General features: G+C 40.9%; 1 protein-coding gene across 5 annotated transcripts in view; it reads left to right on the plus strand.

Annotated features, from left to right (window-relative positions):
* rims2a (regulating synaptic membrane exocytosis 2a) overlaps positions 1-22077 on the plus strand; it is a gene marked incomplete at both ends in the record, with an annotated part of 185209 nt that overhangs the window by 132011 nt on the left and 31121 nt on the right. Inside the window, 6 exons of one of the 5 annotated variants that reach the window (XM_083918610.1) lie at positions 2820-3005; positions 4977-5083; positions 5436-5468; positions 17001-17101; positions 21100-21266; positions 21826-22062. In XM_083918610.1, coding sequence (XP_083774736.1) covers positions 2820-3005; positions 4977-5083; positions 5436-5468; positions 17001-17101; positions 21100-21266; positions 21826-22062 — 831 coding nt within the window. Of the gene's footprint in view, positions 1-2819; positions 3006-4976; positions 5084-5435; positions 5469-14546; positions 14580-17000; positions 17102-21099; positions 21267-21825; positions 22063-22077 lie in introns of all 5 variants that reach the window. The other 4 variants (XM_083918611.1, XM_083918612.1, XM_083918613.1 and 1 more) reach the window with 4 other exon arrangements.

The following is a 22077-nucleotide window of genomic DNA, read 5'->3' on the forward strand; positions in this document are numbered from 1 at the left end:
CGCCCCAGAGTGTACCTTGAGTAGCACAGAGCCTGCAGCGTGTACGCATCAAAACAGCAGCTTTTCCAAGTTTGGAAAACAATATTTGTCGGCCTCAGTTTGAATGTAGTGAGAATATAGTGAGCAGTGCTTTTCAAAAGTTAAAGTTGTATTCCATAGGAATTGAGATACGTTGTTTCAAGTGGCCGCTTTGATGGTAAGATGTAACTGCAGTGTCGACTGACATTAGTAGCAGCTTTCACCTCACTGATGTGGCATGATACCTTCACATGCTCTATGTGTCTGTTGATCCTCCATTGTGAGTCAGCAGTAATGAAATGTTACTGCACCGGTCAGACGCATATGGGCGAGCCTGACTCGGAATTCAGACTTGAACGTGTTGTTTCATTGCACTTTTTGATTTCTCAATTTCCGAGTACAATGAAAGCAGCATAATCAGCAGTGACCAGCTCCACCTAGGCAGACCGGCCGCGGCTGACTGAGGTAAAAAGCGTCACTAACATGGCAAGGCATTTGAATATACCGAGGGAATGTCGCCTCAGACACTCAGGTGGTATTTCTCAGCAAAGAGGCAAGTACAGGCTCTTTCATTAGTGGGTCATATGATCAATCACCATTGCTTTAACTCATAGATAGTATGATAGTTTGATAGATAGTAACTTTACAGACAATTAACAAAATGAAAATTTTCGGACTACATATTTAAGTATACATGTGGTGGTTATATCTGTTAAATTATCAGTTTGATTTGTCACGTCACCCATACTCCGAATCTTTGGCCATAAAAACCTCACTATAGGTGTGTTTCCATTAGGACCGAATACCCTAATGAGGTGGGTATATCTCGCCAAAACGCCCATAATTTACATGTGAGTCGCTCGCCGTTTGATTGTTTACCCTGTGGGAGAGCAGGGCCGTTTGTCTCCCCTGAGAGAAGCCTGGTTGCTGATTGGATGTAGCTCTCAGTGGGATGTGACGTGTGGTATTACAGATGCCACAACAACACGGCGAAGTAGAGTAGACACATTTATCCAGTGGTGAAGAAGAATGCAGTGCAGAAAATTATCAGTGCACGCGCATCTTTGCATGGGCTAGTTGAAATGACTGGCCACCTTAAATCAAACTACAACTATTCTGTATTTCTCACTTTGAGAGAGTGTAACCCTGATCAGCTGATCACCGACGAGCTAAACCCATTCAGAGTGACACGTCACATCTGTAGTCTTGTAAATCCCTCTGGGGCCCTCTATGATTATGTTGTTCATTACCGTGACTGAAACAAATAATGACTGTAGACAAATAATTTTAAAGGCTACTTAAGGTCACAAAAGTTGAGCCTTTTTTTGCTATTGTAAACCAAAAGGACATCTCTACTGGACAATCTTTCATACTGCAAATGGCTATAGACACTACAGGAATATGACATCGATCGACTTATTCATTCTAATTCAAATGATTGAAATGACTCTGAAGTAAAAGCTTTTTTTCCTCATTCTCAAAAAGAAAAATCAACAAAGTCATAATTTAGAAGAATTCTTTTGGTGTCTATTAGCCTTATTAGAAGCAGCTCCCACCTATTTATATTGAGCAGACACCAACATGGCTCCTGCACTTAAGGATACAAATGGTATAATGGTTTAATTAATACTGGCTGTTTTATCAAACCTGTGGAACCTTTGAAAGCTTAAGATTTACAAATTTAAACTTTAAAGAACTTACACAGTTTCACAAACAGTGTGCATGCTCCAAACCTCTGTTCTCTGTAAGTTGAATATTTCCTTCACTTTTTTTCCGATATGTGCAGTGTGATGCAGTTTTATGAAAATGTTTTTTCTTCTTCTTTTTTTTTATCTGCAAAGTTAAGCTATGTCCATGTACACTGTCACTGATCTACCAAGTTGAGAAATCTGACCTGCTTTTTTTCCTCCAGCTCTTCAGACCAACAAGATTTCCCTTCAACACTGTGCCAAAAACACTTACGATTGCTGGGCATGTTTCAGGAAATAACAGATATAACAAGCCAGATGCGATGTAAAGATACACTTCACTTTTCCCTCACATGTCACTTTACCTCAAACAAACTGCAAATGAACACTCACCCAGCACGTATGAGAGACACAGCACATGGTCCCTGGCTGTTCTGCACAACCTGAGGAATTCGCTGTTAATTCACCACAGTAACCATGAACCACACAGGATCCACGTAGCCCTTTTTAACATTAAAGTGGTATTTATGTTCTCCAAGAGTTGATGAATAATTTCATTTTTCCACTTTAAAGGACCATACCTGTATTTTTTTGCTTGTTTTAGCCAACTTAACATGTATATTTTCATATATATATGAAAATCACATATGACATTATGTCTAAATACTGTATATCTACCTACTTTACATGAAGTAGTAATACACAATCATTTCTATACTGGACGAAAATGAGCTTGTGGAGACGTGTTCGGTAGTCCAGTGAATATCATGTCAGATGTAGATCGATTTAAAAATATGTTCTCACATTACAGTGCAAGTGTAGTTAAATTTAACCATAACTGAAGCCCACATGATTGTAGAATTTCGGCTATATGCAATAGAAAAAGTAGCCATAATGTCAAGTACAATGTGTGATTTGTAGCAAACAGGTTAAGACATGCAAAAAAAATCCAAAAAATAAACAGGTATGATACTTAAAACACATGCACTTTGGAGGAGTTTTGAGGGTGCAGCAGATTTCTTAGCCCTCCATTCTGTCCACCCTGCCAGCATACTGTCCCTGCACTGCTGGGGCCCCACTGAGTGCCTGCCTATCTCTCAATAACCTCTGTAGGAACCACGGAGCCATGGATAGACACGAGTATCACAGCAGGTCCCGCTCTGCAGACCAGCGGCCCACTATAGAGCGCCCCACATCCCGCTCGCGCTCCACTGAACGCCCCCACGACTCTTCGCTCATGAGGTCCATGCCGTCTCTGCCATCTGGGAGGTCCGCCCCTCCCTCACCTGCCTTGACGAGGTGTGACCCAGATCGGAGACGCTAACCATCTTAGCACAGAAGCAGACTGGAGTTTTAGTTGTACAATCATTTCCCTGAGGCATAGCTACTCTGGAGGGAGAGATAATTCAAACATTAGCTTAAAACATCAATAGGTAGACTAAAAGACTAGAAGATAACGACTTTGAGAAAATCTCTGGTTCTTTTACTCTGCGGTTTAAAGCAACCAATAGGATTATTTCTGCCCCCATAGCAGCACCACCCCTACTAAATGTTTGCATCACTAGAATCTTTGTAGAACTCAACCAGTTCAGACCCCGTCCCATGAGCTCACAACCACCCTGAGCCTGACTAACAAGGTTCACAGAATGAACCAGAAAAACCACATCACTACCACCTACCTCCCACCCTCCCAGTACCCTGCCACCCTGCCTCACCTCACTTCACCATCCCCCCACCTCCCACGACTACCCCACCACCCACCTAGCCACTTTCTGTTTTGTCCCCAAAAGCACCGGTGCTGTATTTTCTTTACACGTGTTCCAGGCACGGCAATCCTGACACCGTAGATGATGTGCTGATGTTTTAATTTGGAACACACTGCTCATACGCTTGCGTGAGTATAGCAGTGATGGGCCGACATTTTCCTTTAATTTCATTACTAACATCAACTGATGCCGTTTATCCTGTGATGGCATTCTGTTCTTTTCTCCTTTTGTTTTGAGTTGAGGCCTTTTGGGGACAGTCTGAATGCATGGTCGCACTGGTCTGCTGTTCCTGCATTGAATTCTTCTCTCCTTGCAGCTTGATGAGTCGACTGTACATGCGATTCAAACCTGGCATCTTTTTATTGCAGCTCAGTTCCCTACAGTTGATGTGTCCCTCCACTCCCATGCCATGTGCCAAACTTCATTGCTGTGTGCATTGGTTTTATATTTGGAGATCCATGTTACTTAATGCAAATATATTTGCATAATGTAAAAGAATGTCAAGCTTTAAACTCTTTACATAGAGCCTAATAACCACTATTGGTTCTGTCACAGAATAGTTAGCTTCAAATCATTAAACAAATATGATGATCTCAGTTGCACATTGGTACAATAACTGTCACTGATTATCTCCAATAGTGTCTGACAGTGAAACACATCAAAACAAGTAAATATGTCATTTAAAGGTTGAATATGTAGAATCTTTATTATAAGCTGTATATATATATATATATATATATATATATATATATATATATATATATATATATATATATATATATATATAAAATAATACACCCACAGGGCGTTTTGAGGGGTACAGAATGAAAGTATTGCTTTTCCATAAAAAATATATCTTTAGTCTGATTAATATGATTTAAAAGTTTTTTGACGGGTTAGACAATGACTTTCTGTCCCATTCTGTTTCCATTGTAGCAGCCACTAGCGTTGGTCATTGCTGGTTGCCAGGGTTGTCTGTTGTTGCTACAGAAACAAGGAATAATTTTGAGTTGAGAGCTAGCTAATGGATTCCACACCATTTATAGAAAGACTTCCAGTTGAAGACTGGCTAACATTAAATACTGTTGTCAAATTAATTGATTATTACAAATTAGTGGTTACCCTGCATGATTCATCACTGACATGGAACAGGCTGAACCGCTGAGACACTCTGGGCAACAAACCTGGCAACCTGACCTGGATTTTTGTGGTTGCGACTACAATCTTGAGACACTAGATGGTGCTGTTCTGCTCATTCTCCATATTCAACCTTTAACATATTGTATATGCTAAATTATTAAACTTGGATCAGTATCCCAACTTAGTAGATAGCTTTGCTCATTTATGTTAAGCTTTACCTTCAGCAATCACATATTCCCTTTTTTGGGACTTCTGTCTTTTTCACACTGTGATGTGGGTGCGACATGACCAGGCCCTGCATCCACTATCAAATCTTGTCCTAATTTATGTCTCGTCCCATTGTCCATTACTCTTTGTCATGTAGGGCGCATCCTCGTAGTGGATCAGTCCAGACCAGTCCCACCAGTACTCCCATGTCCAGTAGACGAGGACGGCAACTCCCACAGCTTCCACCCACGGGAAAAGACAGAAGTAAGTTGCCTGGTGGTTTTCTATTTGTATTACAGGGTTACAGTCTCCGAAGGGACGTAAAGACACGTCTATTAGTGCAATGTGCAGTATCTTATAATAAAGTTTTTATTTGGTGGCCCAACTGATTGGGGCTGAGAAAGAGCTTTGGTTTTTACAGCAGTTGCTGACTCATACACTTTACTTTTGATTGAGAGGTGAAATGCTTTTATTTGCTGATGAAATCTTTCAGTATACGCTACAGATCATATCTCATATACAAGGGTTTTTCTTTGTTGTTTTATGTTTATTGGTGTTTACTTTTGCCTCCCTTCCATAACATCTCTGCTCGGTTCCCTTTCCATTTCTCTCTCAGAAGATGGAGACGAAGGGACAGAGCCTTGCGAAGGTCTGTACCTGAACGTATGGGTTTAGTCTTTCAGACTGGGCGTGCTGGTTGAGCTGCACCTTACTCTGAAGGCCCAAACCCTGTCTGCAATTGCGGGTTGCTGGGTTTACTGGAGGCTAAGCGTACTCCTTGAACCCTCCCTCTGTTGCAGCAGTTTTTATCGTATATTTTCAATGTCCTGTACTGTTGTGTTGTACCTACCTGTAGGCCTGTCTGGGTTCTACGATTGATTGTAACAGTGTTGTGTTGAACTGTAACCCTCCTGTTTCCATGTTCTGAATTATAGCCTACTCTGGATATTTTTGTATTTGTCTGGAAGTTATTGATCTATTTGAACTATTTGGACTGCTGAGATACTTCACCAAAGTTAATATGACGGTTCACTGTCTGTATCTTCTACACAGGGTAAAATGGAAGCTTTGAGTTGTGATTAAGGCACAATAGCTCAGTAGTCAGACCTTTCTTACATCTTAAAAGTGACATTTGAAATCTCATTTGTTCCTAAGCACTCCTTTAACCAATGTTAAGTGTTGTAGCGACTTGTGACGTGTGGTGTAAAAAGAACCATTGTTTTACTCATGTCTATGATTCAGACGCAGTGAGAAACAAAGAGTGTTGTAGCTTTGCAGTGATTGGAGAAATGAAGGAGTAGGTCAAAGATAGAGAGAGGGGAAAAAGCTCAGGCAGTTCTGGAGAAGCACTCGCAGAACTCTTTCATCATTGTCAGAGTCGATGAGGGCTTTCCCTGTCTTCTGTACAACAGCCAACAAGCTCTCTCTCTCTCTCTCTCTCTCTCTCTCTCTCTCTCTCCCTCCCTCTATCTCTCCATCTTCCTCACTCTCTCCTTTGTTCTCTCTCATCCCGCCCCTTCCACTGTGTCTGTACCATTTTTTTATCACTCTGAAGCTTTCTCTGTCTGGACCTCTCCATCACTTCTTTGTGTCACTTTTTCCTCCTTATTCCAGTCTCTCTTTCTACTCCCTCTGTTTCTCTCTCTCTACTATACTGCTCAGGACGGTGGCAGTGTGTGGGCAGTGGGGGGAGGTATTGATCTGACCTTGTGATGTAGCTCCCACAGAGCCGTATGGCACTCAGCTTATGCAATGCAAACGTGTGTGTGTGTGTGTGTGTGTGTGTGTGTGTGTGTGTGTGTATGTGTGGCGTTTTATGGACTGAATCCATGTTATTACCCCTTGCTGATTACAGAGAAGAGCTGGACAGTTGATAAACCTGCTATTGTTTTCTCTTGCCGCTGTGCTTCAGATTTTAGTCATACCTCGCACTTGCACATACCTAACTATTTTGTATGTTATCTGTTTATGTGTGGTAACTCCTAAGAGGAAACAAGGGAGGAGCTCGGGGCACCTGAACCCCAAAATGGTTGCTCAGGTGTGTTTATCACTAAAGAAACTGCCTTTGGTTTCTGAAGCAGTCTTTTTTTCCTTAAAAAGAGTTCCATGTTTATTTACAAAAGATATATTCTAGGAACATGCTCTTGATTTGTTTTTTGGATGAGAGTAATGTACAGTACGTTTTGATGTACAGTACATTCATCCACAGACAGACGGTTGGCAGAAATGGAGTGTCCCACAGTTTCCACTTCCTACTTTCCCATCTGTTTATGTGGCATGCTTCTGTCCTGTGTGGTGTTATTACTCAACACTTCCATAGCTGTAGTGCTGACTGACTCAGGGGATACAGTGAATGTTCTCTCTCTTTTTCAATTGTTTATAATCATTTTGATCCGAGTTATATTCTGCAGGCCACATGCTGCTGTAAAAGGCTTCTGTGTTGTATTATGAGTATAGTAACAAATGCATGGTGCAATTAACCACACATTGTACAGTATTATTCAAACTAGCACTTTTTAACTCATTTTCAACATCTTGGTATAGCGGCGTGTTTGTGTGTGAATCTGTTGATGTATGTGCATTTGTGTTTCAGCACATACAGTATGAGTTGCCTTATGATTGAGACTTACAGTACCAATATAGGGTTTCAGAGCTCCACCATTTCAAGAGCCTCCATCTGTCTCTCTACTAGCAGCAGACTGTGAGGAAAAACCCCAAGGCCCACCGGTAAATGGGAGGAAAGGCAAGTCCTCTGAATAGTGTGTTGGCGTGACTTTGCTGTGTGGACTTTCTCAGTCAGCACAAGTTCTTCATGTGTGGCATTCACTAGCGTCTGTGATTTTCCTGGTGACTCTTCTTTCTTGTTTGCCAAAGCACATTTATATAGTCCGATCCCCTCTGAATGCGGTTAGCGCCTATTGAGTTGATTTGGAGTGATCAAATAAGAGAGTGGTGTGTAGCTGAAGCTGATGTTAATATGTACAGAGTGCTGTCATTGTGATCCCGCTGGTCTGTCCCTCTCTGGCTCCAGTGGGTCCGAATCTGCCCAATACTTTAACAGAAATGAAATGAAGCAAGAGCTCTTTAGTTTCTTTGTGGCATTGCCAATCATTTTAATTAGACATGGATTATTGAACACACTCACATTCACACACACACACACACACACACACACACACACACACACACACACACACACACACACACACACACACACACACACACACACACACACACACACACACACACACACACACACACACACACACACACACACACACACACACACACACACACACACACACATACACACACACCCTATAGTACGCCCTTGAGACTGGTAGTTGTAGTCATACTTGATGCAACAACATGCAATCTCAAGCCAAAAGAGCAGATAAATGATTGCATCTCAACAAATAATAATTAAGCTTAGAATTTTCCTAAATTACGTGTGTTTCAATTTTCTACAAAAGTAGTGCAGAGTCACATCTTAGTTTCTAGAGACTGTTACCTCTGTCGGCCAGCAGATGGAGCAAAGTTCATTATCTTTGACAAGGAGCTATTCATGATTTCAGTGCTGAAGTGGCAAAGAGGTCTTCTTCTTACCTATCCTTACACTGGCTTCTGTTATCACTGCAAGATATATTTGTAGTGGATTTAATATGTAGACTGTGTATTTAAATGGAATGATATAATAATATTTTGTTCAGGATTTATTAGAAATGTCCCTTAGATTCCAGTAGCGTGCAAACCAGTGTGTATAGACATATATCTGTGTCTGTGTGCGTGTGTCTCGCTGTAGAAGTGACATGGGAGGACCAGCAGCGAGGGCTGAATGGCTCTTTGTCTGATGGAGGGACACAGCCAAACCCCTCCCTCACTGACGCAGGTTTGTTGGTCTTGGTGTGGATTTCTAACACTTAAAAAGACAATTTTCACTTTGGTAGAGTGTTAGAATTTTTTTACTGATTAATCCTACGAGTCCATGAATCAGTAACAAACTTGCTACTAGTCAACAATCAGAAATGGGTATGCTACCACCCGACTGGTCAGTTAATGCATCATGGTGATGAAGTGGAGCCTCGTCATGGCTTAACCAATCGCAGCTCTTATAAAAATGAAACCATTTCTTTCAGAATGTGTCATAGGACACCCAAACAAATGCTGCTAAAGATCCGTGGTTGTCAAGGTTGATGCATGAAGTGTATATTATCGCCTTGTGGTAACTTTGCACTGTAACTGTGAAGACTCAATCAGCTAATAGCGTATCCATCGTGCACTGAATCTGCTAACTCATGTATTACTCAGCCAAGCATGTCACAAGACCAGGGGTCACATAAACAAACGATATAACATTATTATATAGTATTATTAGATAGGACAGACAGGAAATGGGGTGAGAGAGAGAGGGGGAACATGCAGCAAAGGGCCGCAGGTCAGAGTCAAACCTGTGGCCACTGCCTCAAGGACCTTTAGCCTTTTTACATGGGGTGACTGCTCTAACCACTGTTCAAACCACTGTGCCACTGCTCTAACCACTGCTCTAACCACTGTGCCACCAGCCAATGTGCCACCAGCCGCCCCAAGTTTGGCTATTTTGAAGTGAGATCGTTTGAGGTATTATCAACAGTCAGTGTGTTACGGTTAGTTTGGAGAAACAGACAGGAGTCCTAACATGTAAGTTGTAAATGTACTGTGGAAGGGGGTGGCAGCTAAAAAATGTCAAACCTCAGTTTAAGTGTATGCTAGTTTAAAATTATTTCTTGCTGCCAGACAGCAAGTTAAAGCAGTTTGCTTCCCCTCCCTCTCTTTCAGCTGTTCAGTGTCCCTCTGCAGAAGTTCTTCTTCTGTAAACTCCAGCTCATAAAGGGATCCTCTTGTCTCCACACTGAACGACATTTCATTGTCACTGATTTAATCAGTGATTTTTATTGTATTTGTTTTTTTTCCATAAACCGCTGAAAGTCTGAATCAAACAGCTGATCTGTGGTGTAATACAGTCTGCGGCACAGTTGCTCTTATGCGTAGAAATATGCTGAGAAAATGTAGTGCCAAAGAAAGGGCTGTCTGACAGCAAGGTAAAGCAGTGAAAATAGTCTAAATGTAGCGCACACTTAAACTGACATAGATGTTTTTTTTCAGTGGGCCTTTTCTAGTTGTCTAAAATAAGTTTAGCTGCTGCCTCCGTCCACAGCAGCTTCTGCTTCTCCAAGCTGGTGACATGCTAACCTTCATCTACTGTAGGTAACACACTGACTGTGGAGAGGTAGCTCATTCAAACACACTTCTAAATAGCTGGAGTATCCTTTTAAAGCTACCAATGGTGATACTGTATTTACTGATGAAATTAAAATGAGAAGCACCTGATTCAGCTGCATAGTGCAGGGCAATGCACAGAGTTTTGAGAAGCTTCTCTGTTGAAAAATCAAGAGTTCACAATCAATCAGGATTTGAAAAAATAGAATATTGGAGAACAGCCTTCTTGAGACATTTTCATCACCAAATTTTAAGAGTAAATTATTTACTGTATATGATCGGTGTACTGTATATATGAGATAAGATAATCAGTTGTTTCTTATTCATGGACTCATATAAAGATGTGCCTGTTCAAAATCGAAACAATACTGTACCAAAGTGATCTGTCATTGAAGAGTTTTTCTATGCTGTCCTTTACAATCTGGGCTGGAGGCATATCAGATGGTTCACAGCCTCACCAAAGTCAGACCTGGACAATGGTGAATGTTTGAAAGTGTAAAAAAGATTTTAAAAAGTATATACGGTATATTTAATGCAAAGAGAGCTCAGCAGAATGATCTAAACGATGATTAACATGAGGTTGCCCAGGTCAGCCTCTGGATGGCGTCCTTCTGTTCTCCTGTCTCTCTCCCTCTTGGTGTGGTTTTGCAGTGCAGCACGTGGCTGATGTTTCCGTAGACACTCTGATCTCTTTGGAAACAGACTGATGTTGATTTTTGTACAGCACTGCACATGTGATGACCTTTAACAAAGGAGAATGTGCCTTGGCATAATTTCTCACTTAACTTAATAAAGTGAAGATTGATGAGATACTATCACCATGGATGTATTGCAGGGAAACATGAAATGTGTCTTGAGGTGTTGTGTTTGCTGTATTTCCTTAATATGCTTCCATGGAAACACATCTTTACCTTGTTTGAATTAAGCCTCCTTTAACTTTACCTGTCACTTGCTGACATGTTATGCCCACACAGGAGCCTTGCTGTGGTGGCTTTAGATGCAAATTACTTTAAAGGTGGAGTAGGCAGTATCATTTTGGCGTCGGGGCAAATCATCTATAATAATCTTTCATCATATTATAATTCAAGTGATCTGAAAGAAAACACTTCTGCACCTCCTCTTAGTTTAGTTCCTATTGGCTGTATTACATATGCAGATGTGCGTGCACGTCCCCTCTGTGAAAAATTCTGCTGCTCCCTGTGGCAAAAGGGTCACAGCTAGAGTTAATTCAAGGCTGTTCTATGAGACTTTATTGTTGTCCGTCTACAGTGCAGTACAGTACACTCCCATAGACTGTATACAAATGGACGTAGCATTCCTGTGGGCTTTTACACTACATAGAGCATCTGCACAGCTCATCTGCAGTGTATAGGTTCCCTCTCACATCTGCTCCGGGGTCTCTGTTTGGCTGGCAGCATTACCCTGCTACAAGGACCAGAGGCCGAAGCTGCAGCACCACCTACTGCTGCCGTCCCAACAAGCAGACATTTGAGGCTGTTTGAGAGGAAACATAAACACTGCAGAGGAGCTGGTACTCATGGTAGGCTAAAGGCTAATCCCAGCTGCTCAGCTTCTCTTCCTAGAGATGCCTAAAGATTGTGTGGAAGCCACTTCCTTAATCCCACCAATGCCTGACGTCCCTTATCATTTAGTCATCATTATACACATTACAATCAAAATTTAGCACCGTGGTATCAGACCAGGAGGGGCTGCTGCTCCATGAGGCTAAAGATAGCAGGCTAAACTATTAGCTATGATTTTCTCTCCATCTCGCTTTGCAGATATTCACAATAATTGACACGTTTTTGGTCAGAGTCTAAAAGAGCCTGACAGAAAAGAGAGAACTTTAAATAAAGTGACAACATTGTTGAAGCCTTTCAGTGATGGATAAATGTTGCTATTAGTTTGGCCTTCCTCTGAATATCCAGGGACTCTAATTCTAATTCAAGTTCATCTTTCTGTAAAGCCTCAAATCACAGTCTGTCATCTCAAAGAGGTTTACAGAACTCACAGAACTACTGGGACTAACAACAGTACCGGTATTAATTAAATTAATGGCTACTCGTAGTGTGTAAAGTCTATGTCTGTGCGGGGGGAGGGGCTCAGGACAGAGAGGAGAGAGCAGCAGGACGACGGCTCAGTCTACTTCAATTCTACTGTTTTTTTGCATTTGACCTAGTGCAGCTTTAAACAATGACAGTTAAATGAAAGAAAACAAAATTTGTCTCTGGAACTACTGATTCTTTTTACTTTACACTTGCTCTGTACAATGTGACACAGTGACATTAAAAGAATAGGCTAGTGATTCAGTGTATGGACGGAATCAAAAGATTTACATTTAAGATGTAAATGTAAATGTATTCATCTAAGATGCTGAATAGAACAAGCTAAACTGGATGTTATATCAGCCTGGAAAAAGAAAAGCATACAGAGCTTGATTCAGTTTTCTAATGTCCTATTGCAATTTGTTTCTATTTACTGAGAAATAAGAAATACTTTATTGTAGTAAAATAAAACCAGTAATATTTTTTTAAACCATCGATGATGCGCAAAGGCCGCTTTGCCTGTTCATATAAGAAACATTTACAGTAATTTGGCGAGTGACTTGAGCCTGGGAGATAAGAATTGATGGCATGATATAGAAGTCAGAATCCGGATTCGTTGAGCCTTATTAACACTGACCCTGGCATGCCGGCATTTACTATAGTGGAAATAAACAGGTAGGTACCTCCACTGAGTAAAAACTAGATTTTGTGGAACTGGATCTACTTCTTATTTTATTAACGGACCTCTATGAATCAATGGTTTGCAAAACATTGCTAAACTTCTGTTGTGTCTACAGATGAACATTCTGTCTCTCAGAGGCTGTTGGGTTAAATATGACCATATGGTATGAACCCACAGAGCACAGGGGACTGTTGCTTTTTCACTCCCATCTCTGGCTTAATATATTACTCTCTTATCCTGATGACCTAAATGATGCAGCTGAAGTAAGGAGGGAAAAAAAAAATCACTTGCTCTCTTGATTATCATTTGACTCTCTAATGAGATGGTGTTAGCTGTCATAAAGAGATGAAAGCTGGCGGGGCAGATGTCTCACATTGTCTTTTTATTCATGTGACACTTCATTATTCACACTAATGGAGTACTAATTGAGCTAAATGCATATTCTGTGTAAGGGGATATAAAAATTAAATCTGATCAGAGCGAGCTACTTTTGCCCTCCCAGCTGTCGCTGTTGGTTTTGTCAGGTTCAGACTCCTGGACGGAGATTAGACAGGAAGGGTTGGGGAACAGGAACAAGAGAACGGTGCACCGAGGTGGCCGTCTGACTCTGAGGAGGGGTCACGGGCGCTGCTGATGACAAAGTGACACAGATGGCGAACTCACGATCTAAGGTCATGTCTCAGGTCATGCGAGTCCAAGAGCGGTTGCTTACACAGAACCAAAACACACACAGAGAGCATGATTGAAAAACGGAGAGAAAGAGAAGGGAGACATAATCCTCCTCAGAAGCTCCCAGGGTCTCAGCAGGCTGAGCAGAAGGAAAGAAGGACGTGAATAATACGAAGAGGAGGAAAATATGTTATTGAAGAGATGCCTGAAAGCAAGCGGTCGATCTTGTTGCATAACCCGTAACCTTTTTCAGAGACAGATACTGTAGATGACACCTGTGTGTGTGTGTGTGTGTGTTTGTGTGGGGACTTGAATGTGTACTTTTTCACTCTTCTCAGATTATGTCGGTATTTTTGCCAACTTTCACATTGTTTTTTTTGCTGAAACCTTGTGAGGTAGTGGGCGCTCTCTTTTGTGTGCTTGCGGCTCTGTGCTTTCAGTTTGTGTTGTCTTGTGTGTTCTTTTTTGTTTTCTTTATGTTATTTTTCCAGGCTGTTTCCCCACAGTTGCCCTATGCAGACTCAAGTGACATCCACTTCTCCTTTTACCCTCCTTTCCTCTCCTTCCTCTCCCCACCTATCCTCAGAGGTCTCCAGTTTCAATCGGTCGGGTAAATTAACATCTCTTTAATGTTTCAGCTCTTTTTTCCTTTAAAGCACAGAACCTCACCTTCCCACCCTCCCCCACCCCTCCTAATCTCTAATAATCAAACTCTTAGCCTACCTCAGCCTCTCCTGGCCTCGCATCCTCTTGCTCTATTTTGACTTCTCACTGTGCCCATGGTGGAGTTTGTGTGTTCTTGGTGTACTCTATGATTTTGTTTGTGTGTTCTGTTCTCGTTGTTTTGTCATTGTCGTGTCGTATTGTTGTCGTGTTGTGTCCCCCCCGACCCTCCATCCTTTTCTTCCTCACTCTGACCCTCCAAAACCGGCGTACTCTGTGATCACAGTGATGGGGTCGCCCTCCCTCCTTCCTCCCTCTTCTCCTCCGTCTCCCCCCTTACCCTTCGTGCATCCTCTCACATCCATCTTCCTCTCCTCTGTCTGTGTCTGTCCATTCTGTGATGTGATCCCAGAAGACACGGACTCACCAGGTTGGACGAACTCAGGTCTGTCCCTTCTTCTTCTTCTTCACCTTTCTTTTCTGACTCAGTCTCCTCTACTTCTTCTCCTTCTTTTATTCACTCTGTCCGTCTTCCGGGCTTGCCCTCCCCCACCCACCTCCCCTAATCTCTTTTCCTGCTTTGCTCGCTTTCATCTCTTGTGCGGTCTGCGCTCGTAATTGTTCTGCTGATGATGCTTCTGGCTTCTTTGTCATTTATTTTTTATTTTGCTGCAGATAGACTGTGTCTGTCATGGTCATCTTCATGCCACTGTGCTTTCTTTGCTTGTGATTTTCTAGAAGAAAAAGAAAAGAAATTGCTATGAATGTATGGCAGCAGAATTCTCCTTATTGGGACTACTCTCTCTGTGGACACACTTTTTTAATATTCCCCTAAATGGATTTTGTAGCCTTTTAAGTTTAATTTAATTGAGAAAAAGTAAGAAAGGAATATATGAATGAATATGTTTTTGTTTGCTTTGAAATGATACAATGACTGACATTCAGGACATGTCGTTACTCAGCTAAGCAGCTGCCCACTCCAGCTACATACTTACCGTACAAAAAATGAAATTGGTATCAATCTTCTCATCAAATTCTAGGATAGAATGAATGAATAAGTACATTTTCCCAAAATGTGAAAATGCTCTTTTAACTCTATCACGTCTTGTCCAGTTTATGTCCCGTAAAAATATTCTGTGTTAAAAGGCTAGCAATTCCTAAACTATTAATTTGGCTTTAGAGATTTTTAGATTTAGTTAATTATATGTATATATATATATATATATATATATATGTGTGTGTATATTATATATAATATAATATAATATCATAATAAAAAACACGAATAACTAATGAACAGTTAACAAGTAAACTCGCAATATACAAATTCTCATAAACAATGTGTGAAAAGGGGTAGGGAGAAGTACACTTATACAGTCCTACTCCTCCAAAACTTAGACAATTGACTCAAAATTTATCATATGTACGACTCAAAAACAATCTCAATGTTTTCATGGACAAACCAAATATTGACCACTTATGTCAGTCAGATATAATTTTCGTCCTCATCCCTATACATCATCAAATTATTTTTAAATCACAGTAAAAGCTGAAAGCTGCTGTTTTTTCCAAATATAATAAGACAAAGTCACCTCACTTTTAAACTCCACTGAATCTTGCAAAACTGTTTTTAAGGTAAACAGATGTTGCAAAACGATCTGTGACATAACAACCAGTTTCCTGAACGCCTCTTCCATTAATTTACCCTTTCTGTGTCATCAAGAGCAAACTAAAGACACTGAAGTGGGTGGGGTGTGAGACGTTACATATGCTTTGGTAACAGTAAACAATTAACCAAGAGAGGCAGAGAATCATCTCCATTCTAATGAGAAAAATTCACTTTGCCTCACAAATAAAGACATTCATTTGAGCTCAGCTTATATCGCTTTTCTTTGTCCGTGTATGTATGTCAAGCTATAGGCATATTGTATGTGCACATGCCACTTGTACATGCGCATTCATCTTCATTCCGTCATTACCATACTCAAAAGAAGAGACAGAGAGCAAGTGGAGAGAGTGGAGATGCAGGTACAAGGTAAAAATAGGCAAATTCTTATTTGGTGGCGATGCAGAGAAGAACACATGTAGCAGTTTCAGCAGAAAGTATCCGTTGTGAGCTATATTCTGGTGTTTTATTTTCTGTTTAGTTACATAAAATGTGCAGAGTTCTCATGCAGTAGCTTATTACCTCCAGCAGAAAAAGGTTAAGCTTCTGTATTGAGTATGGCATGATGTGTGTACAGTGCAAATTGCACTTGCAGCTATAAAACAAAGTGCTTGGATTTACTTAAGGAGGAGATGAGATGGACAAACAGGACGGTGTGATGATTTTACACAGCACGTAAATATTTTCGAGCCTTTCAGTTTGAACTGAGAGGGAACATCATTCAGGGATGTTCTTTTCTGTCAGAGGATTGTCATCTGTATCTAGAATTTCGTGTAAAATGTGTCCCAAAAGGGGTCACAAGCATTGTTGGAGGTCATACATTTTGTTTACGATAGTATTCGTGTTTAAAGCTTCTATCTAATCTATTTTTTTGTTTTTGGATTGTTTTTCAGTCAATAAAAAAGAACATTTTGTCCAAAATATTCCATAAGGTTAAAGGAGCCTGAAATTGTGACAGCTGCTAACAGATGTAGCTGTTGAATGTTATACAGCTTAACTTTACCAGTGTTTATGTTTTCCTTAATACAGTCGATCATTCAGCTTTATTCCATTAGACCTGTCTTTGTCATAGCTCATGGCTCATAGCTCAGCAGAAGCTTGTCCCTCACCATAACAGTACGTCCCTCCATCAGGCCTTCCTCACTGCATCAGCCCCCCCGACCCTCCCCCCCATCTGACAGCTGCTGTCTCTGTGCTCAGGTATGGACATGGAAGAGAGGACCAGGCAGATGAAACTGAAGATGAACAAGTACAAGCAGGGAGCGGGCTCTGACTCCAGACTGGAGCAGGACTACCAAAAGGTAAAAACATGTCCAGATATACTGCGCGCATGCTTCTGTACTCTAGATTCACAGAAACATGTACTTACAGGATACTGTGTGCATGGTTGCATTGTGCAAGCATTCGAGTGTGTACACATGCACACATCAACATCATACTGCGCATGTGCATTCATGTTTGCTTAGTATACACGTACCGCAAAAGTCACACAAAAACACCAAAACAGGTTCAAAGGTTGGAAACCAAACAATTTTTTTTTCATTTATTAGGATTTTTACGCGCATACAAAAATAATCATTAGAAAATGAAGATAAAAGCCATGTAAAATACTCTACTACTACTACTACTACAAAAAAAACTAAAGTACTCAAAAGTGCTAAGATTTGACATACAAATAGGTAGATGAATAAAATATGAAATCAATGTGAAATAAAGGTATAAAAGAAGAAAACAAAAAGACGCGGTAGTGACAACGTTCATGATAGTAGGATATCCTCAGTGTCTAAAATGATCTGAAAGCATTCCATATTTCGATACATTGTTTTGTTTTTCCTCTAACAATATACAGTATGTCGGTCAGTCTCTCAGTCAGTCAGTCTCTTTAAAGCAAGCTGGGTCACCATCTCCATCCACCATAAATTCACAGAGGGCATTTCAGAAACCTACAGTTAGTTTCAGTTGTTTTTTAAGGGTCAGTTCACCCAAATCACAAAAAAACTAAAATATAAATGCATCTGTACTCACTCCTCTTGGATTATGCGTTTGCTTTGACCTTTTAACTTAAGAAAGGAAATAATGATAGTGATAATGATAAGTCATGTTCACTGTCTGTAGCTTGTGTTTTCATTCTTCAGTGCTTTGAGCCAGTGGATTCCTCCAAAAGATAGCACATGAAACCAAAGTTGTTTGCAAGGCTACATCCACCCTGAAGCAAGTGAGGAAACATGCTTTCTCTTTGTCATATTGGTTCACTGAGCCTTTAAGCCTTTTGTTGTAAATGTGAGGAATGTGACAGTGAGCGTGTGCAGAGTCAAGTGTTTACTACTCTGCTCTGGAGAGGTCCTGAACATGTTTAGAGAGCTGGGCCTCGGCCTGGTGTCTAGCTGCAGTCTAGGCCAAGCCGTGAAATACAAACACTCTCTGGCCAGCTTCCTTTTAAGTCTGTGGTATGAAAACTATTGCATTTGGAGCAGCCAATGTGTCTATAAAAAGCAGATTCAATTGTGAGGTCCTTTTCTGTTGAACATTATCCTCCTTGGAAGTGCCAGTGACAAAACAATGCTCTCACTGTTATTAAACAAGAATTGTGAGCACTTGCTCGTAAAAAAAACGCAGGATGATACAAAACACTTTCTGTAACACTCAGTTCAGTTTATCCTACAGTAAACATTCCACCAAAAATACTCATGATATTATATAGACCTGAAACAGCCTCGGCCCTTGTTAACTTCCTGTCAGCTGATGTCATTCACATTCACTGCAACAGGAATAAAAACGTGGACACATTTGAATGTTTTTGAAAAGGTCCATACATACCCAGCTCTACAATTCTCTTGGACCAGGATGATGCCATGATTATCATCTTAATTTGACAAACATATTTCTGACTCCACATCCATCTGTGCTCTGCTCCACTACAACACACATGAACGGGAGTTTCTTACACAGAAGCTGATGATCAGCAGACTTTTAAAAAAAGCTTCATATTTTCATATTCATCCATATCTGTTAATCATGCATAAAGTAGCCCCATACACTGGGAGAAAAGGAAGATGGAGAGTGCATTCCATGCCCAAGACCCTTAAAATGATGATTTACTAATATAGCAGTTAAGAATGCAGTGATACGCAATTAATACCACAACAAAATTATCATCAGCAAAATATACTTACTGTATCAAAAATAAAGTGACCAATTTGTATATTCTATTATTGGATCATTATTACAGATGCATTAACATGTAAGCAGAATTTGAATATTGTATTTAGTCAAGATAGAGCTAAATTTGACTTATTTACGCTAGATATATAGACTGTCCTGGGGCCCCAGACCCCCAGCAGCCCCAAAGACCTGTTATAAACCTATATATTGTACTCAATACTTGTTGCATTATCAAATATAATAATGTGCACCACTAACGTATTTAACTAAAGAAAAAAGACACTAAAGAAAATGTTCAGCTAATGGGGGTGGCTCATCCACTAATGGGAAGATCAGTGGTTCACTCCTCCAGACTGCATGTCCCCAAATTAAAAGCTGTGTCATCAGTGTGTGAATGTGAATCTAAATGATCAAATTAGTTTCTCATGAACTGATGACACCTTGCATGGCAACCTCACATCAGTGTATGAATGTGTGTGCGAAATGTAAACGCAGGTAGTGTAGAAGTGCCTTGAGTGGCTGGAAGACTAGAAAGATGTACATATAAAGTAATACAAAAGTACAGGTCCATGTACCGCGTTCCTTTGGCCCTGCCTAGTAGGACTGTTATAGGCGTTCACACACCTATTGTTTGTTTGTTTTGTTCTAAAGACTAAATTTATACAATTGTTACATTTGGTTCATTTGGTTCATTTCAGCAATAGCAGACTTCCTGCATTTTGGTTCCTGCATTAGCTTAATTAAACCGCTGTCTGCTGTAAACGTGAATGTGCCCTGTCATGCACAACACAACCCTTCTGCATTCTGTTTTATGAGGGGTGGCACCTATTATGTTGGAGTGTCAACCACAGTTGTCAGTCAGGTTGCTGGGTTGTTTGGGTTTGCACTGCAAAAGAACCGCTCCAGGAATCAACTGGAAGCAAGACCACCCTTTCTTGGTCACTGGTTTTGTCCCGATACGAGTGTGATTGCCCAAATGAACAGCTCTTTGGGGGTTACTGTATACTCCCGGTGTCAGAACAACTGTTTCAAATAAGCCAGGTGTTTTCACACTTGGCTTATTAAACAGGTGTGTCTTTTAGTTCATACTAAAGTCACATGGTTTGTATTCAGAAATACAGTTATGTTTTAAACTGCTTCACACTAAATAGTAGCCTCATGAGACCATCCTGATCTTGCGTCCTCCTTTGTATTTTACTCACAGATCAGTCTGTAACGTCTGACAGCCCAGAAAATTTGGAGCTGTTTGCCAAGGGAACGTCCAATCAGCGTTGACGCAATGCAATCAAATCCGACCTAATCTTGACACATTTTCAGACAGCAGTAGCCCTAATTCCGTTAGCTGCTCGCTAACACTTTTTTTCTCCTTGAATATGGACCGGGCACCTGAAATTGTGCCATTTATCTATAAATTCACATTACATAAATGGCAAATATAATTTACTGACATGTGGTCTACTTTCTGAGCTTTGCCTCGACACTGTTAGTACATCATATGCTTCGTTGATCTGATTGGTTGAGTTGGCCTGATAGACAGATGATTTATCCAATCAGCAACCAGTATTTTCACCCCTTCACAAAAGATCTCCAAACGAGAGTTGCCAGATGGATCTGCTGAGCAAATGAGAATCATGTGAATCAATCCATCTGGGGTAGTCAGGTGAACTAAATGGTACACATAAGCACAGAAATCCGTGGCCTCTAAATCTTGGGCACAAAGTACGAGCATCTCAAACAAGTATCACTACTAAGAACATACATCATTTAACATACCAGTCATTGTCATTCTCAATTGTGTTTCTGCTGATGTAATCAGTGTCAGTTAGAGCCTGTCCTGTCAGAACTTTTCTAAAAGCTCTGAACATTCTGTGTTGTGTGTTCAAAAAGAACACCTAATATGCCTTATGTTACAACATCATCCCTGCTCTTTAGTTCTGTAATAAGTCTGCATTATTCACATTTATCAGCCCTGTACTGCAACGAACTTATCTTGATCAAGACTGCTTGTCATTAAAAAGCCAAAGGCATGTGAGCATGAACTTAAATTACAATGTTTTTATGTTTCTAAAAGCACTTCAATATGTCTTATGCTTTAAGACAAAACTATAATAATGTATTGTTTTTGTCCTGTCTGCAGCGTTCGGGCAGAGATCCACGGGGCTCAGATAACCTGTCAGCCAAGTCATCTGACAGCGATGTAAGCGACGTGTCCGCTGTATCGAGAACCAGTAGTGCCTCTCGGTTCAGCAGCACGAGCTACATGTCTGTTCAATCAGAAAGGCCGCAAGGAAACCGCAAAATCCGGTATGCTGATATCCACACAGTGAACTTGTCTTTCTCTTTAAACTCACCAAGCTGTTATCAGTAAAGGACAAATACCCCTCAGCTGTGAACTTACCTTTCAAGGTTGCCAAGTCCAGACATTTTCAGCTTTGAAGTTGTTTGCACCTGGTTAAACATAAAGAGGAAAAATGCACCACTTAGCACTGTGTGTCATTTTCTCCCTGTAATGAGTTCTGGTTTGGCTCCGTTTTAGAAAAATCTGGAACCAAATGGTTGAACTCTGCTCATTCAGGCTGTGGGGGAAGTTTGTCCATATCTGGCAACACACACCGAAGCATAAAACCCATTACATCATTTCAGGTGTTGTCTCATATCAAAGCAAAAAGTAATTTGCATATTGCTTTGTCGTAAGTTTACATGGTTGTTTCTGTTATTTTGAATCAGTCTGCTTTTGATCTTGGCTGCACTGTCTCTGTGTGTTTGTCTTTTTTTTCTCTTGTTGTTGACAATATTCATGCTTTTTTTGGTTTTTCTTTCTGCTTTGCATGTGCTCCTGTCTTGCTTCTGTTTCTGTCTTCAGCCAATTGCGATCAAGGAGCCAGTCTCGGGAGGGGGATGAGCAGTTAGGAGAGGTGCTAGAGGAGGAGGACGCGGGTGGGGGAGGAGTGGAAGGGCGAAGGGCGAGTAAAGAGGGGAGATTGCAAGGAGGGAGCAAGGGATCAGGGGGGAAGGTTGACACAGACAAGGATCATCAGGAAGATTTGGTGGAGAAAGAAGAGGACTTGCACCAGAGGAGTATCTCAGAGACTGACCTCAGGTAACGTGTTAGGCA

The sequence above is a fragment of the Echiichthys vipera genome (genome assembly GCF_963691815.1).
Source record: "Echiichthys vipera genome assembly, chromosome: 8".
Taxonomy (NCBI): domain Eukaryota; kingdom Metazoa; phylum Chordata; class Actinopteri; order Perciformes; family Trachinidae; genus Echiichthys; species Echiichthys vipera.